The sequence below is a fragment of the Corapipo altera genome, unplaced genomic scaffold, assembly GCF_003945725.1.
Source record: "Corapipo altera isolate COAL_440 unplaced genomic scaffold, ASM394572v1 57, whole genome shotgun sequence".
NCBI classification, from domain to species: domain Eukaryota; kingdom Metazoa; phylum Chordata; class Aves; order Passeriformes; family Pipridae; genus Corapipo; species Corapipo altera.
The window spans coordinates 2649283-2670042 of NW_020884905.1; the positions used below are offsets into that span (position 1 = coordinate 2649283).

At 39.0% G+C, this 20760-nt stretch overlaps 1 protein-coding gene across 7 annotated transcripts; it reads right to left on the minus strand.

Moving 5' to 3' along the window:
* Nucleotides 1-4211: 4211 nt before the first annotated feature.
* RWDD3 (RWD domain containing 3) lies at nt 4212-16747 on the minus strand. 7 transcript variants are annotated; one of them, XM_027651718.1, is made up of 4 exons: nt 16566-16747; nt 10232-10716; nt 9411-9526; nt 4212-9312 (listed from the first exon to the last, which is right to left on the minus strand). In XM_027651718.1, the coding sequence occupies exons 1-4, from the start codon at nt 16570-16572 to the stop codon at nt 9198-9200; spliced, it is 723 nt and encodes a 240-aa protein (XP_027507519.1). In that variant the 5' UTR covers nt 16573-16747; the 3' UTR covers nt 4212-9197. The 7 variants fall into 7 exon arrangements, with proteins under 7 accessions (XP_027507519.1, XP_027507523.1, XP_027507518.1 ...); XM_027651722.1 differs by lacking the exon at nt 16566-16747 and adding an exon at nt 16491-16557; XM_027651717.1 differs by lacking the exon at nt 16566-16747 and adding an exon at nt 16156-16255.
* Nucleotides 16748-20760: the final 4013 nt, after the last annotated feature.

Sequence of the window (20760 nt, forward strand, 5' to 3'; positions counted from 1 at the left end):
CTGGCAAACTGAAACCAGGTCTGCCCTGACTACGAGCACCCTCCATGGGAAGCAGCGGCTTTATCATGCCAGCTATAATTTTCCAGGGAAATGACACTTCATCACTGAAAACCTTAGGATGTTGCCACCATAAACCAATCACTACACAAGCCCTTTAATTGCTCTCCTGTCTGCATTTACTACACAGTGGGTTGTGAAACAAAACGAACCAAAGAGCAGTATTAACCACCGCACATTTCTGATTTTTACCACACTATGTAATGATTTTCTAGAATTGCCAAAGCTTCCTATTTCTGCAGAACTTCAGTCTTCAGTTCATCAGTGAAACATCCACTCTTTCTACTTTGTAAAAGTAAAAGGGAAATTTGCATCTGTTAAGGAAACTTCCCTGTCTGACCATCCAGGAGTTTCTCTGGCAGTCATTCTCGCACCACCTGAGCTAGGACCAAAGCTCCTTCACAGCTACACACCCCACACTCAGTCAGATTACGTTTCTTTAGTGGTTCGACCCCAAGTTTCCCATAACAGCCTCAGACATCCAGACCCTTAAAATAATTTAATCGTGGTGTAATAACTAAATAACAAAATAGCAGCTTGAGGTGGTGCCTCCAAGGAGGGACCGCACAAAGGAACCCCTGGGCTCTTCTCCCCTCACAGTCTAAGGCCGGGAAAGTCTGGGGGTCTGTCTGGGGGTCGTGGGCTCCTGCCATGCCTATGCCACAAGTCCCTGGGCCCTTTATTTTGCAAAGGGTCGGCAGTTCATGGCCTCTTTCCTCAGGCTCCAGCTCCCGCCCCCCAGAGCTCGATCAGCGTCTCCCAAATTATATTCCTCAACATATCTTTGGAACAACCTACATCATGTTTGACCTTGAGTAATGACCTGAGGTTTACTGCAGGTTATTTGTTCACATACTGGTTGTTTTCAAATGTTTTGGCACATTTCAGCATCCCCTCTGATTTTAATAGGAAAAAAGAACAAAACAAAACCTAAACCCATCTGTGCAGACAGTAATCTCACAAATACATCTGTGCACAATCTAAGAGCTATCAATTCAGGTTACCACAAGGTATATTTATCATTAATCTTTTCCCAGACTGTACTGGGGTTTGTTTCTGTTTAGATTTGAAACTTATGAATGAGACCTACAGATTTGTTAAAAGTTCTGCTCCCCCTTCATGGTATTGCAGAAGTACATCTCTTTTCTTTTTGCTATTGGAAAATGGCATAAATAGAAACTCTTCCTACTGGCTACAAAAAAAAATTAAATCCTCATTCCTATTTAGAAAATTTTACCCCCTTGCTGCTTTTCCCAAGAGTCCCTGCAAAATACTGAGTAATGAGTTACACACACATCTTTCTGCTGTAGTTTATTCCATGGCAGTTGAAATTGAGTAATATTTGTTGCATTGTTTTAATGATTTACTGTTAATAAGAAATTTTTAGTGAGCTGTAACCCATTTTTACTTCAGATCCATAAGAAACCTAACGGTTCAAGTATCTCTTAGAGCTTTCTCACATTCTACCTAAAGGAAGGAAAACTTATTTTGCTGCTAAAACTTTACCCACAACTCATTTGTTTCAACTTACCAGCGAATTTATAGAAAAAAAATCCAGGAACTACCTAAGTAAGAATAATTTTTTCCCTTTTTTACATAGCTATTACTAAGAACTATGCAAAAAACCCCAGGGATTAGCTTTTCATTGTCCCTGATACCAAGAACTACCAAGATTTCAAAACCAGTGCTCCCCAGTACTGAACAGCTTCACTCTCCACATTCACCATCTCCCTTTGGACCTGATTACAAAGGTTCAGTGTTGCTACCTTTTCCAATAGATTTGATCAGTTAAATAAATATTCTGAGTCAGTACCAGAGTTCCTGTGGGTATTACACTGTTACACACTGAACAGCTTCGAGGGCCGTTCAAAAGCTGAGACCCTAAAAATTGTCAGCATGGTGCCTGTACTTCCAAGCCTTGCCTTTGCCTTTAGCTGTTCCCAATCTTCCAGCACAAAGAGCTCTTTAGTGCCAGCAATGCGCTCTGCTGTGTAGATATACCTGTTTTCCTCTGCTAAGCACCAACATCAGCTTCTGCAAGAGCTCAGAGAGATGGCAACTCCAGGCCAGTTTTGGGACATGTCTTTATTCCTGCTCTGCTTTATGATTCTCCTTCTTCTTATGATACATCTTTTTTTTTTTTCACAGCTCAAATATGTAAATGAACAGCTACTCCAGAGGTTTTATCTCTGTTCCTTTGTTTGTTTTAAAAAGCGTTCCCTTGCTTCTTCAAAATTAGTCTGAAGGAAACCTGTAGCATCTTTTAGTAACTAGTATTGTAGGAAGTAAATAACAGAATTGATAGCAAGCAACTGCCAGCTCCCTCCCTGCAGCAGCCTTCAAATAACAACAACAACAACAAATAAAAAAAGGAGAAGAAAGAAATCTGGTGCAATGCTGGCATGAAAGACACATGCTTTGTGCCAAGCTCCAGGCACCATACAGCCCAGAAACTCTGATTGACACCCTCACACCCAGATGAGTTTATAGCATTTGGCTCCTTGTCAGTGCAAAGGTAAACCTGAAGTTCTCCTTTGCCACAACAATAGCTCAGAAATACAATTTTTCTGGATATCTTGTAGCCATTCTAGTACAGTATTTTCTTTTCCTCCTGTTTTCCTCCTTCTCTAATCCATACTTATAGGCTGGTTCATAATTGCACTGAAAATCCTTGATTCAGAATAGGTTTACAGCACTTAAATCTTGTAATGCCACTGACCACCATTATCACCCCAAATTATCTTTGTAATCGACATGGAACTGAAATACATCAGCCTCCCAAAACATTAGATACTCTTTGAGCAAGGACCATCTAACATCTCCATGCCAGGTCTCTATAAAATCAATGCAGAAAAAGTCTCATAAAAATTAAACACTTACCTGTATTCTCTGATTCCACATATAAGCAGAATCTTTTTTCCCCAAATTGATTTGTCAACTCTCTTAACCCCTGCTTTCCAGAATGCCCATTTTGTAGAAAATCTGCTCCTAGGAGCTGCTGGTCACCATTTCCGTCAATCTTCCCAAACACATGGAGCCAGAACAGCCTGGTTTTCCACTCATGAGACTTCTGGAGATTGTTGCCTCAACAAAGCCTCTGTCATCCTTGGGTCATTTGAGGACAATTCCTAAGAATTGTCCCAATTCCTCTGTGGACAGCGTACAGCTCCTGAGTGAGGTTAGTCATCTCTATACTCATGAAAACTTCCACTGCTTATTCTCAGTTCTACATGCTGCTTCTGCTAAAAAGAGAAAATGACAATGAAGCCGAGTATTTATTTCAAGCATTTCTACTTGAAGCTTGGATACAGTAGCAACTTCTTTGCTCATATTCCCAAACTTCTTTCCAGAGAGTAATCAATGCAAAAAAACTTCATTTCGGCTTCTCTGAGAGCCACATCACCAGTTTTTATTGCTGTCTGTTCCTTTCTAACACCTCCACTTCTACCAAATAAAAATCAGCCTCTGGCACAGCTCAATCCATACAGTTCAGCTTCTGTTCAGCATCTCACGTGGACAGTGCTCTCACAAGCAACTCAGTTACTTTACTTTAAAAAAGAACTGCTTTTTATATAAAGATACTCATAGCATCATCTCCCATAAAAATGTACCCTGCCTTTGTAAACCACTACAGATTAGTGACCAATCAGAGACCAACAAAATCATTTTGTGTTGTTTTTCTAAGTATGTCCCAGAAAAGTAAAGGTACACTGAGTTTACCATTCTTAAAATCGTGGCACTGGTTTTGCTGTGCCTTGTCCTCTGTGACTAGCACAGGTGTAAACTTCAGGTTATTACCCTCCATGGCACTGACATAAAAGGAGTACCAAGAACACTTTACTGATGTGAAGCTCGGATTGAGCAGCAGTCAACCATTCCTCTTCTGCATCGCTGAAATTAACTCCCCCCAAGTCTCCACTTAAAGTTCCAGAAATATCCAGCTAATTCCTTCAGTGGAGCAGTTCGATGTTGCCAAAAGTGGTCCCACAGAGGCCTGCAGAGTACCCCACCTCCACCCCACAGGCATCAAGATCCAGAGTAACACAGGGAATTGGCCTGTTAAATTCAGCTCCAGAAAACTCTGATCATTTGACTGCTTCCCATAGGTGCAGGAATGTAAAAGGTGACAGTAGGAAAAGAAGCACAAAGCAGAGTTATGGTTCTCATGCAGAGATCTTTTGTATCAAGTTTCATCCTAAAATAGCTCTTTGCATTCACGTTATAATAGATAACAATGCACACATATAATGAATCATAGACATTTAGAATGGGAAATACTAATAAAACATTGACTCCAATTTCATGATCAGCTATGTTCTAATGCAAGATACAAACAGATAACAGGTATTACATTAAGAAACACAAAGAAAATAAGTGCAGCAGTTGTTAACTTATTAGCATAAAATTAAAGTATCTGAATGCATAATTAACTGCAAGTATTAAGGTATTCATTTTTAGAGTCCAAAGAATTCCTTAAATGAATGTCTTTTAGGCAAATTTTTCTGTCATTCTGAAGAGTTCTCTTCACTGTGGGTTAATACTTTGAAGTTAGACAGCACAAACTAATACAAAAGCCAATACGTGAACACAGCACAGAACAACAGCTGCAAAACGGCATTGCCATATTCACATTTCAAGTTCCATTTATGTCTATAATTAATATAAATAATCATAACTCTTGCATAAGATAACATAAAAATATGTACACATAGAAAATATAAAGCCAGAACAGAGTGTTGCCAGTGTTGCATGTGTTATGCACTAAAAGACAGGATGATAATGCTTAATACTACTATAAGATATATGAAAGTTGATTCCAGCAATTGCACTATTTCATAATATAAGCAATTTCAGTTTCAAACTCTGGCAGAAATACAGTGAGTGCAACCTTTCATCATCTTATTTCAGCTGTACTATAACATGATTATGTTTGTATTTTCACAGATAAAGCTGAACAAATCAAGGGACACTCGGTTTTAAATCACCTATATGCAGGGTTTATTAAACTATTTTTAAGGGAAACAACATAAACAAAATATTTTTTCCACTATGAAGTTTCTTTAGGTTCATTACAGTATTTCTGCATATAATTTATACTAATCTGAGTTTTGTAGGTCAGAAATAAGAGACAAATGATCTTATTATAGGAAAATGAGACAAACCACAAACCTGCAAAAATCAGCCTTATTCACAAAACAATCAAAACTACTTTCAATTATTTTTAATTGATTATGCCAAGGATTTTCGTATATGAGTTTGTACAGTGTCCTGTCCTTCCTCCAACATCAAATAACAAATCAGAGTCAGAGGTGCTGCAGGAATTAATGAGACTAAATATGAAAAGCAGGTGAATTCCTAATACTGATTATGTCCTCCATTAAAGTCACTTCCCTCCTCTAGATCTTTCTTGTTTTCTTAACCCATTTTTTGTTTTCTTTACACTTAATACGCCAAGGTATTCAAAAAGACCAAACAAACCTCACTTTTGTCCTAAAAACTTGATTATTCAAGTTGTCAATCCTATTGCAACATCTTTCATTTTAGCCTGATTTTCAAAGGAAACTATGGTTACATATCTATGCTGTCTGTACAGAAGCATGCATATTTACACTATGAAGTTCTCCCAGAACTTTTTAATTTAACTCATTTCAATTAAAATGAGAGGTTAACAACCTGAAAGAAACCAAGTACCTAAAACTTTGATGAACGAGGTAACAGCTGAAGAAATGCTATTCATACTCTAAAGATTCATGCAAACAATAATCAATTTATGCACAATCAACATCAGGCACTCGGGAACCCACCTGGGAGAATACCATCAGGAATCTATCTTCTGCAGGGAAGGCTTCATGTGTGCTATTGTTTAGAAACAAGATAGGCCACCAGAAACAAGGCTTTACTAACCATGCATTTTGAAGAACTACTTATAAAACAATATCCAGAAGAAATCTAGCTTCTTATTTGTTAAATCATTTTTGATTTGTGGATTTCTTCTTCTTTGCAACTGAATTGTCAGATTCTGATAGTTACATACACTTCACAAACTTTTTAAACTCTGATAGGCATTCTTTAACAACGCTCAAGAGTTTTGACTTTTCCCTGCATTTTGTTTTTCTGTATCTGCATGTTTTGTTCTTCTTCTGTGTCTGCTTCAGTTCCCTTGGAGGGCAGAACATGCACCACAGTACCTATTTTGACGACTTTTGTGCCCCAGGGGCTCACAGGCTTTCCCATCTCTTTTTACAATAAATGCAAGCAAACCATCAGTTAACAGACAGCTGCAACATCCTTCCAAAAGAACAGCCTTGAAGAACATTGTTTACTCGTCTGAACAGAAGATATCCTCCTACCCTTCAAAATAAGTGACTGACTGATGGGTAGGCAAAAGCATTTGCTTTAACAGAATCAGACTGACATCAGTTTTCATGTTCTCTGCTGTCTGAACAGTATCAAGCTGACCAGATTTGTAATTCTCCTGAAGCACATCAAACCAAGCAAAAAACCTGCAGTCCTTTCCTACACCGAACTTGTGGATTTGTCCAATGTAAGCTAGTGAGTAACAAATTTAACTATGGTAAAAATCCATTGTATAAACTGCATTTTACAACTCCTGAAATATAGAAATCATCTAACTTCTTACAATTTCATTTGGCAGAAAGATGAGCGCAGATTAGGAGAGCTACAACTTACCCAATTCTCATTTGCTCTTTTTATCTGTTTTTTTAATTAGCTGTTTGAGAATGCCAGCTCTGGCCAAACAGTTGACCAAGAAGGCATCAGGCAATAAAACTCAAGAAAATACATCAGTTTATATTCAAGTGCAACTGGCAACCACTGACCCTACAAATAGCTTTTCTTGTGCAGCTAATTACAGTGACTTTTCTGCAGGGAGAAAAGAATTAGTGAGTCTGCATCTAATCTTGCAAGAAAGATGACCACAACTTATGCCTCAATTATTTTTTAAGTCACATGCAATTTGAGATCACATGAGTAGGTATGCTATTCAACCCTATTCCCAAAATCAACAGAAAGCATATACAACAGATTTATATGCATGTTGGATATGGCCCCAGGCAGATTTTAATGGCAAAATATTGTGATATGGGTTGTGCTAAAGTACCTTACTATTCTTGTTCCAGAAATTTGGAGGGTTTTAAAGTAAAGATTTGGCTTAGGACATGAAATCCTTCTGGCAAAATCTTACAACATTTAGTTTTGCAGAGAGATACTGATTATGTTTTCGTACTGTACATGCATAGGCCTTTTCTTGGGTTTGATACTTGTCAGATCCGCATAGCATAAGGAGAGACCCCCGGCATCTTTTCAAGACTATACTCCACTGACACAGAGTTTTTCAACATAGCTATTTTACCTGAGAACAGCTCAATTCTGGAAACTGTAGTTTAAAATATATGTTATTTTAATATTTTAAAGAGAATTCTGTTTCATTCTTCTTTATAACAGTAAGAATTCATCTTCACATGCATTTAAAATAATGGAAAATTAGATTCCTATCTCTCAGGAAGCCATTTCAAAATAATACAAAACAGATTTGTAAAACCTGTTCAACCCAGTCTGTTTTCTACTGTGCCTAAAGTATTACAAGTGCTAAGCATGAAAGGCTCATTAAGAAGAACTTTTGCTATTATCTCATTAAATAAGCATCAGTGCACAAAATAACATGCAACATACATATTTGAGACACTCTCTATTAGGAAAATTACCAAACTCCTTAGAAACTTCAGAAACTCTCTAATCGTCTACAACCCCTTATGCATCTGATATCTCAAAAAAAACCCTAAAAAAAGTAAACCCTAAAAGTCTTACGAGTTTGCTTTTCCAGAACATATAAAGAAAGAGGTATGATTTCATGGTCTGAGTATGAAACTGGAAATCATATCTTACATAATAATTTTCCAGGACAGAAACTAACCAAAGTGTCCTGATCTTCCCCCAGTACAATGGAAGTAAATTAATTTATACTGGATTGATCAAATCTGTTTAGTTTACAAAGAATACATGAGACAGTTGGTTTCTAGGAGTGAGTTTTAGAGAGCAGTAAAGCACATGTTTAGCTACATGCTAAAACCAACTGAAATGACATTGCTAGTTACTGAGAAATTCATGGCTGCAAAATTTTTATTACTGGATAATTTATCTAGCCTGGCTAGAGAACAGTTTCAGGTAAAACAGAAACCAAAGGACATTAATAATTGTAAGAAATAAGTATCCAATTCTCCCTAGGCAAACAGAACTTGCACAACTTGCAAAGTTTATAAAATTATGTACATAATTTGTAACATTATACTAATGTAAATGTAAATGTAAAACACAGACTGATTAAAAAAAAACAACTATAAGCTGGCCAAGGCCAGTGACCAATCCAAAACAAAACAAAAAACCAAAACAAACAAAAAAACAAACAACAACAAAAAAACCCCACCAAACCAGAAAACTTGACCAAAGTCTTGAGAGACAGAAGTCTGTATATATGCTGCTCTGACAGTTTAATTGAATCAAGATATATAAAGATGCACAGACAGTAAAACCAGATAAAATGCAAAAAGAAATCTGTAAAATATCAAAGCAAATATTACCATTGGCTTTACCTTAGCTTTTTAATGAATTTAAATTCTCCAGTTAGGTGTTTTTATACATTTTAGAATTAAAACTAACATTCAAAAAGACACTTTAAGTTTTTTCAGGGCCAAAGGGACACAAGTTTTTTCTTCAAATCAATAGTCTAGCATTTACAGTCAATTAAATGGAGAATGAAAAGTTAGCAAATGAACTCCTAAGGAATATTAATTATATGCTGTCCTTACATATTGAAATCTGTGTTTGCTATGTTTTTATACAGAAATATCTTCATATAATCTCCCAAAGCAAAATTAATCATGCTTTCTAGCAGACCATTATCAACAAACTCTACCATGAGAGAGAAGAAACAAAATATTGAAAAACAGGGACTGCAAAACAGAGTCTTAATGTATGAATTGCCTTCTTCTTGCAAGAGAATGACTACTTCTGGCACTTTTTGCAGAAAAGCTTCAACATTTGCCACATTAGTCCTTTTATCTTCCATCAGCATCTGTAGTCAACTACTGCTTTGGTCAAAGGTCCCATGTTTTCTTTTAATTTTATTTTAAGAGAGGAGGCACAAACTCAGAGAAAAGAGTTGTAAGTCCTGCAGTTTCAAATTCCTTTTGTAACTCCTTCAGTGTTGAGTATTCTTTGACTTCAAACGTCTGAAACCTACATTGTAAAAGGGAAACTCATTAACATGTCCAGATTTGTCAAAATGTAATTATCAATTCTGTTACTTCTCTATCCACAACAGTACTAAATTATACCTTTTATGCTGTGATTGTACTTCTGTCTCACACAGTACACTCATCATTTTCTCTTTGCATTTCTTTCCGCTTGAGTCCACATCTACCTTACAAGTTTTCTGAAGAATCAAATAGTCCTAGGTGACAAAAAAAAACCCAAAACAACAAAATATTAAATGTCACTGAGTATCTTCAAAGTTTAGTAAAAAATGCAAAAATTCATATGAAACATACAGACTTTTTTCCAGAACATAGCAATCAAACTTCGAAAGTGCCCATCCCAAACAGTGCATGACTGCTTCTATTCATCAGTTTGAAGTTAAGTGCAGGCTTAAGTGATTTAGAAAAGCCAAAACATTCTCCTCCAACATTGCCACAAAAACCCACCTAATGCAGTGGGACTTCATAAGTATAGACAAGAATTTCAAAGCCCGGGCATGCACAAGGAGCACCAAGTCAAGGAAAGAAACAGTTATTAATGAGTTCGAAATATGTCTGTTATTCATTTCACACCACAATTTTTTCTGCTTTCTGGGGCATTTGGGAAATACAGCAAACTGAACCTAGGCATATTTAAGTCAGGAAACAAAGGGAATACAGGGGTATAGTTGCAGTGAGAAGCAAAGCAATACAGACCACAGGTCTACAGGTATCACTGGTTTCTTTCATACAGAATATCTTCTTTCTCTTAAATCAGAATAAAGTTGCTGGGCCTTCCTATTCTCATAACGATCAATTTGCTTCCAAAACCATTAATCTCAGAAAAACACAGACAAAATATTCAGACATGTAGGCTTCAGTGGTAAATCGATAGAACTAGTCAACATTCATTGTTCCTGCACCTTAATGCTGCTCCTGTCACCCTGAAGAAGAATCAATATTATCTTGCCCATGAACATCAGTCTTCCAGTCAGCCTTAGATCTGAAGCCCATTTTTCCACAGTTTTCACGTATTTTGCCTTTCCTCTCATGTGATCTAAATGCAAAAGGAGCATCCAGATACCATCTTCTGTACTTGTTCCTTTTGAGGAAGTAGTTTTTTCACTGCAAACTGTTGCTGATTGCTTAATGACATCTTTAAGATGCTGCTGTATCCAAAGAATCAGATCATGTACCATGGGTTCAGAAAGATGCTTCTTTGCTTGTTCAAGTAATTTATCTTTCACATCCATACATTGGGCCCTTGTAAGCTGGTCTGAGTTAACAGAAATATCTGGTACAGTTGATGGATAACTGACTGGTAAATGAAATAACAACTTTAAAAGTACATCTGTATCCAGAAGTTCTTTCACAGTGATTTGAATTCTAAATGAGATTCCATGCATCTCTGGAAAATATAAAAAAAAATAAACATTAATAGTTTGTTTCACGGTGAAATACACATATATCATTAGGTCATGTTATTTTCTCTAACAATTCCACTCAAATTACTGCAATCTCATACAAAATAAGGGTGTGGGGTTTTTTTGCAGGGTGAGGTGGTTGCACCCAATGACTTAAGCTATACCTGCAGGGAATCCTGAAATGAAACACTTCCACAACATAGTAGAAGGAAAGTTATTAACACATTCTAAAAAGTATTCATGCATTTTGGCTCTTTCAAAGTCTAGAAAAGCCAGGAATAAAGAACTGTCTCTCTCAAACACATAACTCAGTTTCTACAGCTCAATAGCAGCAGCAAGGACAACTGAAAATAGAGACTTTTCTGGATGGACTCAGCACTGCCCTAACTTTGCTCCTAAAGAAATCTGTAAGACTTCTAACATCAATACCAGGCAAACAGACTTGCACTGGGTATTTTTGAAGATAACCAGTCAAAAGCAGTTCCACACTAACAAGAGACTTGGAAATAAAGAAGTAGGATTCTTTGTCCCCTACAACTTGCAGAGAAAATATGCTTAAATCTTGTCTGTCAACTCCTCTACAACGGTAGGACTGATATAATGAAAACAACTCTGCTGGATATCTGACCCTGGATACTACATATAAAAATATGCATATACTTATATAAATCTATGTTTATATATCTGCATATTTACTCAAAACCTTAGCATCTACTTTAGAACAGAATTATTTTCAGAGTGAAAAGGATACAAATAGTATGCAGCAGGAAGGGCTAAAGACCACATCCTCCTAATAAACCATATAATCAAAGATGCTTAATATGAAAATTATGTACAGTCATTCCTGAAATAAAACCTTTCGCGGAAAAACAATACAAAACTTGACAAAGTGAGAAGCGAGGACAAAGACCTAACCTACTTTTGCTCCTCTGCCATGAAGTAAGATGGTATCAATTAGATAAAAGATGATCTTCTTCAGATGTTCTCTGCTTCACCCCTTTGATGCATTCTAAGCACTTCACTCCTTTTCTTTAAAAAATTGCTAAAATGTCAGGGTGATTCATTCTATGAGGGCAAGAGAAGCCAGATTTGAAAGGCAGATTAGAACAGAGCTGAGTTTCAGAGCAGCTCTTTTGAAGTGACTTGTGTTCTCCCCCTACCTTACCTTACCTTCCTTTACATGACAGTCAGTTGAATTATGTTTGATTAGTATTGCTGACACTGCTAACCAACCTCAGTGCTCTCCATGACTTTATATTAGAAACTTACTAAATAAGTGAAAGGACCAAAAAGTTACTTGGACACCCAGAAGCACTTTAGAGAGTAAACCTAAGGGCTTGTTTCCAAACCTCCTTCCTGTATCATACAAAGAACTCTCTAGGTCAAGGCAGTCACAAAATAAAATCAGCAAACCCTCCAAACCCAACAATAAAAGTCTAGCAGTACTATAAAGAAGTCTCCAGATATCTACAGATCATCACTGCCTAAAGAGAGTGAAATCCAGTGCTGAAAGTAGCGATGCAAATTGAGAATTAAACAAAACTACACCCAACCATGCCCATACCTACAAGGACTACGTGTCAAAGTGCTGTTCCCTGCCAACACAATTCATGTCCAGTCTTCCAAGACGCTATGAAAGGTTCCAGGCTATTTTAAAGGCAAATGCTCCTCAGAAAAGCACAAGCCTTGGAAGAGACCCTCGCACATGGTGAGTAGCTATGCAGGAGGACCTTGCCATTCAAATCCGTCTTCTGCTGCCCAGATAAATGTTTCTTCCTGGGTACTAATGATGATGGTTCCTCTGCCATTACACTCAGCACACACAGCCATAGACGCAAGAAGAAAAGACTGCGCTGCACCTCCTGGGACCCCCAGCACCCTCTGGGCCACCACAGAGGGTCTCTGCACACCCCTGAGCATCACACCAGACACAGACAATGCCTGCTGCCCCACCTCCTTCAGCCACCCCTTACTCATGGCAGCCCCACCAGGTGCAGCCAGCTGGAAGCAAGCTGCACCTGGCTGAACGGTAGGAACATTATTGTACTCCTGCCTGTGAATCACTTCATTTTCAGCTACGTTGTCAAGAGATTTTAAAATATACAACCTATATAAGAGTTGAAGAATACTACTCTATTGCCAGCTTAATTACAGTGACAGAAAAACATGGTACTTTTCTGATAATCCTCATAGGATTTTTTCACTAGCTTGTCATAACGGATCTCACCAACTCAGAAGTAACCTAGGGATAAACAGACAGGCCAACCCTGCCCCTTCAACAAGGGCCTCCTGCTGCAGTGATCTTATTCTTAAGCCTGCAACAATCTCACACCTTTCCCTGTGATGACAAACTAATCCAAAGGAAGCAGTGCAGCCTCGCATCCCAAAGTGTATCACCCTGAGCCATCGCAAAAAGCCCAGCCGCACTCATTTACATCTGCTTCAGACTCACTTTTAAAAAAGGAGAATCAGTTCAAAACCTACAGCATCCAAAGTTTATTTTAACGTTGTAGCGTCCATTTTCTGCACCAGCGCTGCAGACGCCGGCAGAACAAAGAGCAAACCACCGGCACCCTGCACAACCTGGCTCCAAAGGAACATTTCCTTTGTTTGCACATGCTACAAGAGCTGAGTTGTCTTCACAGCAACATGGTGATTATTTCTGAAATAAAAGGTTGGGTATGACTGTTCCGCTGGCATTTAATGTGCTAATCAGACTAAACTCAATATATTTTAACTCATTTTCCCCATAGCTGCATGCTTATCAGTATATTTAGCTCTAGCATACTTCAGATTTTTTCTTATGTTCCATGTCAACCAGACAGATATCCCCCTCCTCTCCTGCCCAAAGGCATTTTATGCAACACATGCAGTCTATTTTTAAATTCAGAAAATGGCACCTACTAACGTACAAGCTTAGAATATCTAAATATATTTTTATAGCAAGCTTGGTGAGCAGACTAGAAGAGAACAGATTAACAATTAAATTATGGATTTCTATCTGTAACACTAATCTTTGCAAATAGATACGTAAGGTAAAAAAGATATGCTGTAATTAGTTTATTTAAATTCATCAACACATTGGTTTTAATAAAAACACATTTTACATTCTGAATACTTCATTGTTAAATTCCAGAAAGCCAAAGTTTTTACCATACCAAGAGACCTGCAAAAGAATTTTCTTACATTCCTCAAAACCATAAATCCCCAATGGCCTCCTTTTTGATCCTGTGGATTTACACACAAATTACTCTTAATATATTAGAGATATCACAACATAACAGTCTTACTGGAAGTTATGTCTATGCACCATCTGTCAACGATAATTTATATGGTTCAAAGAGATAAAGCAAATATAAGCTAGTGACTACAGCAAAAGTTAATTGTATACAGACTAAAGGATTCTGTAGCCCCAACATAGGACAGGTAAATTCAAAAAGTAAGAAAAATACCAATAATCATTGTTGTAAATAATCTTTTCAATTCCAACAGAAAACTATGGAAATCAACCCTAGATACCTGATCCTAACATATCATGAACACAGCCTGGCTAAAGGCCCTACGAGGTCATGTAAAGTCAATATAAATAAAATAGCCTGTTCACGTTCTGCATTTGTGGCACCTCATTTTATGTTCCAGGAAGGCTTCTAAGCCTTTTACATTCTGGTAACTTATAAACACAAAATCATTCTTCCATATATGAAGCACAAAGAAGAATGTGCATATATCTGTCTAACAGATCTGGAGGAACAGACATGTACATGCACTGTTCAGGTACGTTCACAGTTTTTAAAATTAACATCTCATAAACCTGGATACTGTATTTTCAAACTATGCCCAAAATAACATTATTGAACTTTTTCATTTTAAGAAGATAAAGCTCAGTTGAAACATTTCAATCATATTTTAAAAATACAACCTTATAAAATGGCAGAATTACACGCCTACACTGGAGCAAGAGGTGTGTCATGCAGATCTAGACACAAAATTCTACTTTTAGATTACCCCAGTTAATTGTGATCCCTGCAAACACTGATGCCTTCATCCTTCTGAGGCTGTCTACACACACAGTTTTTAGTTAAAGTGAGTCGCTCAAAAGCAGCCATGTGCAATTTCACACAACAAAGCCATTTTCATGGAATAACAGAATGGCTGACGTTGGCAAGAACCTCATCCAACCTCTCCCCTCAAGCAGGGCCATCTACAGTAGGCTGCCCAGGACAATGTCCAGATGGCTTTTGACCCCAGGGAGGGAGACTCCACAACCTCTCCGCAACCTCTTCCAATGCTCAGTCAGCCTCACAGTAAGAAAGTGTTTTCTTAATAATGCCAGTCCTCTCAGGCTGAATACACACATATGCAAACAAAATCTGACAGCAGACCACTGCATCCATCTTTAACAGCATTCCCCAGGACTTCAGTGAAGTCCAACCGGCAGGAAGCCACTTGCTGTCCATCACTGTGCTGGGGAGCTGAGCGGCACTCTGCAATAGCTCCTAGGGCACCAGGGAAGAGTGATACAAGAATATGGGTGTATTCTGTGCATCTGTGTGAGTATCTCTCTCCAACAAATATGCAAGAGTTGTCACATCCGTGGTATGCACTACACAAAATTTACTTATGATCTGGATCTCAAACAGACACGCAACACTTACATATGCCCCCTGACATTTAAGCCTGATAATAACTGCTGTTGTACACTGGAACGACTGAAGGTAGTTCCTTGCTGAAGGGGCATCTTCACATCACCACACAGTACAGACTGATAAATGTCATCCCTTAACACGACGTTCTGAACAGTGGCTAGTGCAGAAACCGTGAAGTAAAGGTGTCTACACTGACTGCATTCCTACCCTATAGCAACCAGCAGCTGACAAGAGCAAGGAGTACAGACCATCTGAGCAGTCCACCAGCACCAGACACACACATCAGCCTCAACACCCTGTAAAACCTACAGCCATACACATCTTGCTGAAGCTGGAGAACACCTGGCACATCATAGGGCTCAGACTATTACCTTACCCCAGAAAAACAGAAATTATCCAAGCACAGCATGGTCTCACGCTGATCTCATACACAGCAAAAGCTACACCCCTATTAAGTATTACAGGATAAACACCTGGTCCTGTTACACGTATGAGATTCACCTGGTTATCTACCTAGGTAAGAGCCAGCCCCTTCCCAGCGTGGCCCTTCCCTGCTGCCAGTGCCTGCAGGCGTTGGGCACAGCCGAGACAGCGAAGGTCGCTAACTATAACCGAGCAGGGCCCGCTGGGCTCCGTGCCCTAAGCGCGGCAGCACCGATACACGGCGGGTCAGGGACAGGGATGGGCGACGAGGGCCAACAGCGAGGGACTGAGCCGCCCGCAGGGCAGCGGGGCCGGGCCGCCGCCAGGGCAGCGGGAGGGTCCGGGCCGCGTCACCTGAGGTCGCAAGCAGCTCGCAGCCGCCCGGTTCGCAGTAGATGGCGGCGAGCGCCGACAGCTCCTCCCGCGCCAGCTCCGACATGGCCGCCGGGGGCGGGCGCGGTGCCCCCTGCCGGTCGCGTGCCCGGCACCACGGACGCCAGGGGGCGCCGTCGGCCCGGCCCGCGCCGCAGGGACGCGAAAAAAATGGCGGCTCCCGTCGCGCGTCTTGCCCTTCTTCCCTGTCCCCCTCTGCGTCCCTCCCTGCCCCGCGATGCGCAGCGCTGTGCGACCTTCCGACCCCCGGTCAGCCTCGGGCCCTGGGCGGTCCGCCGGTGCGCTGCCGCACATACCAATACACAAAGATTTACTGGAATATAAAATTAGGCTTCTTGTATTCAGTCATTGTAGCTTCACAATCCCGTTACCAGCCATCACACCGAGGTCTTGCACAGCCGACAGCACCGTTAACTCCCAGGCATAATGATCTCAAACGTTCAGTATATTCCTTATTATAAAATCACTTTTAAAAGAAAGCGATGGGGGGGTTACTTTTCAGGAGAGTATACCCTGCTATTTCTATGTCTCTAAATTCAGTTGAAATAACAAGAAACACGAGAGCGCTGGGCCAGGGAGAAGAGGGATGCTGTGACGGAGCGGCACTGCCGGGTGCAGGCCCTGCCGCTGTCAGAAGGCTGTGCTGAAAATTAGCCTTAGAAGTGCCTCATTATATTATTAAGAGCTTTCTCGCCCCGGTCTTTCCCCCTTCTCTTCATATACTTTGCATATTCCATTTTACATGTTTAAATAAAAAAGTCGATGTAAATGTGTTTTAAATTGGCACTATCACAAGACATGGAGGTCCCTATGAATAAGTTACTGCACTCTGACATTTGGAAGTCATCAAATAAGACAGTATAATGTCAGCTTGATATTTTTCACACTATGAAAATATCAGCTTCATGTCAAAGATCTAAATTCCATCTTAATGTAATAAGTTTTCTTGTATTCACAGACAACTGAAAATGCTAAATATTTAAATTTGAAATGAACTTCTACTGGCCTTCATATCCCATTATCAATAAATTGAAGGCCAAGATCTTATTTCCCCTTTTTTTTTAATGATTTCTTCAAACATGGCAGTGTCGATAGAATAGCATTAGCCATACTCTTTAAATGGATGCTTTCCTATCAGCATGTGGCAAAGTTAAAAAAGTAAAGCTCCACTTTTTAGAGTCAGCCTACATTAAACCAGCTCCAGCATCCTGTCATAAAACGATTGTGCCACCAGTATCTTCTACTTTGGCTGACAAGCCAAACAGAATGCAACCTTTCATACATAGGTAAGATAAATCTTCCCAGTGTTATTTGCAAAAGTAGTGTCTTTTGCTTTCCACTCACTACAATTACAGCCTTAATCAATTAGGTGTCGCTTCGACTAGTGATTATATATAAAACAATGCATTTAGACTTGTTTTTCCCCTAACTTGAGTGGTGAATCAGGGGAGGAGTAGACAGATATTTGGGAAAAAAATGTCTACCTTTTTACCATTTTTTCCATGCCAGCCACTCAGGCTTCTCCTCTACCACAACTGCATGCAGTCCTAAAGGTGTGTACTCCAGAAGGCATTAAAGGACCAGTAGGAACAGTGTAAAAATCACTGCAGTTGCCCATTTTGGGGTCACAAAACAGACACTAATGAGGAACTCATAACCACAGCAAAGGTGGTGGATAACCAGTACAACACAAACCACATCCGTCTCTGGCACTGCTGTAAGACAACTGCAGTTCCCATATTTTCTGCTACAACAACTTTGCCAGCTCTACTGTAGCCAGAACGGCATTCTAACCAGCTAGAACTGTCCTTACATGAGTTAAATAGCACTGCTTTTTCTGATACGTAAGAAAGAAGGTACCATTTCTGTAATAACTGCGTTATTGCAATGGTAGAAGTTTTCCCAAAAGTGGCTTGTACAAAAGTGGCAGAGAGAAACCAACATGAAAACCTATAAAATTCTCTCCAAATAAGCTAAAAGGCAAAAGCTTGAATAAAACAGAAGGAGAAGCAACCCCAGTAATTGTGAAAATACATGATAAATCATGGAGGTGTTTTCCCACTGGTATTCTCAAGTACTGCTCGTGCAAAAGCTTGGGGTTTGGTGTTTTTTTTTTTTGGCTCAAAGCATGTAGTTTTCTACTGTTGGAATAAACTCATTTAACAAAAAAATCTACATTGCAAAGTAAAACTGCCAAGATTTGCATGGTTTGTTCTAAGGTTAAATTCAACATTTCCATGAGGTTTTGCTTTTCAGTTTTTGAAAATGAACTAATAAACTCTCATTGATATATAAAAAAAAGACCTTCTCCAATTTGAGAAAAAACAAATCAGAGAAAAAATATTTTCTATTACTTTTCCTTTAGAAGGAAGTTTTTCAAGGATTTGTGATCTAGCAGTGCTTTTTAAAGGCACTTGCATTTATCCTCCATGCATCAAACTGCTCTAAGTCAATTCCCCAAGACACTTAATCTTTTGGCAGATGGAAACTCATTTTGAAAGTGATCTAATGATCAATTAAAGCATTAGCTGTCTCTACGGACAGGAGGTTTATGGGGTCACAGTCTTCAGAAGCTGCAGCAAGAGCAACAGTATGTTAGCAAAATAGCTAAAACTTTCTGTAGTTACCACAAAATTGGCAAAACATTGGAAAACAAAAACCATGACTTTTTTTTTTTCATAATATGTTGAAATTTTCATAATATGTTGAAAACAAATTAATGGCTTCTATTTTACACAAGAGGCCATGGTCCAAACTGGACATAGGCAAAGGAAATGATCTTTTAAATGTTTTTAATGAGCCCTAATAACAATCCCAATACTTCCAATAAATTTGCATTATCCTTTGAAAACTGGATTCATTCAGACTCCAGTCACAAAATATATAACCCATGCTGCAAATATGCAGATGTGAGGAGCTGCCATCAGAATCAGTGGCTCACTGGTAGATAATGCATCACTTTGTGCATGCTCAAGGCCTCACAATAAGGTCTGGAGTCAAGAAGTGTACTCTGCCCAGAGGTTTCTCTGCAATTTGATGTACATAAGACCAAACAGATCTAACTGTCACATTCATAAAAGAATTTAAGATTCTTTCTCTAGGAGTCTGGCAAGCCATTTCTTCTTGAAGGAAATGCACATAATAGTGATTAGCCATCTAACATAAACTAAAAAGGTTGCTTTTTACAACATGACATATCTAGTATGACCACAGGTTCTTAATGCTAACATTGATGAATCAATACGTATTTAATTCACTCCATGAAGTTCTTTGCCAGTAATTTACTTTGTACAAAGGTAGAATAATAAATAGAACATATTTTCTTTCAGTGAGAGTAAAAATGCATGAAGTTGCCTACTAAAAATTTGCAGAAAACTAGCAATGCTGTGCATTTTTTAAAAAAACATATGTAAGAACTTATGAGTAGGGAAAGCTATGACACTGAAGACATTAGCACAGATAGCACTGAGTAGTATATTCTGCCTTCAAAAAGTTCAGCTTCCACATCAAGTTCCACATCTGCTTGCGGAACCTTACTACATGGACTCTCCTCCAGGTGTAAGCACAGGGAGACAAAAAATTAATGTGTAAAAATTAATTTAGTAAGTGTTGGGAACAGATCTCTCTAAAAAGTGGTGGTTTTGAAAGAGGCATTTCTACTCTATAAAAGACAAACATTAGTAAGAGTTCAAAAATTACACAATGCTCCTTAGTTTACCAGTTCGTTTTTAGCTGCTGAGCTACAGCAGTGTTAGTATCCACGCCTCCATCCTTTGAAATTTGGCACATTAGCTATTATTCCCCCACACTCTGGAATAAAAAAAAATGGGAGTGCATAAGATGACAGTCTATTTATGACCATTTTGAGAACACTGAGAGATCCTTTGCCACACTCACACCTTTTGAAGGCAAAACAGTATTCATCACCACATTTTAGACTTCAAATTTACAGAGCATATTAAAGTCCTAATGGCAAATACATTATGTAAACACTAGAGAGCATTTCACACTAAACTAGCATACCTCTTTCACCTCATAATTCAAAAACAGTAATTCAAAACACCTTGCTTTGGCAGTAAAAAGTAGCAATAATCAAGAAGGGACACAACTACCTTCGTACAGCAACAGTCTCTTTCTTTTACAGCAAAGCAGGGCAGAAATTCTACGGCTTAGCCAAAAAATTCTGAGAGATTTAAGCTAAGACCATTGGAATGATATGAAAGAGAGCAGCAAAGGTGTTTCTAGGGGGCAGGGGAAAAAAAAAAATAAGTGAAGGGTGACAGAGCTACAGCTCCCCCTTCCAAACTGCCTGCTACTACATTGCAAAGGCAAAATATTACAAGATGACTCAGAGCCAGGAACTCCAGGCATGCCAGAAGGGCAAGCCTCTAAGTTACTCCTCAACTACAGAGCGCTCATGTTGGCCAGGTACCAACAGGACAAGCTGCAGAAGAGTTGGGTCAACATCACTGAGTAGGGAGGGTATTGTAGGCACAACAACCACACAGTCAGTGCCTCCACACAATGGCAGCACTGTGCCAGACATCCTGACTGCAGGATATTTGA

Bases quoted from the DNA above. Each gene is read 5' to 3' on its own strand.
- RWDD3 (XM_027651717.1), bottom strand. From the start codon at position 16,240: ATGTCGGAGCTGGCGCGGGAGGAGCTGTCGGCGCTCGCCGCCATCTAC. The intron at 10,717-16,155 runs GTGACGCGGCCC...TATATTTTCCAG, and splicing joins CGAGCTGCTTGCGACCTCAG to AGATGCATGGAATCTCATTT. The intron at 9,527-10,231 runs GTGCAGGAACAA...TTTGTCACCTAG, and splicing joins GTGACAGGAGCAGCATTAAG to GACTATTTGATTCTTCAGAA.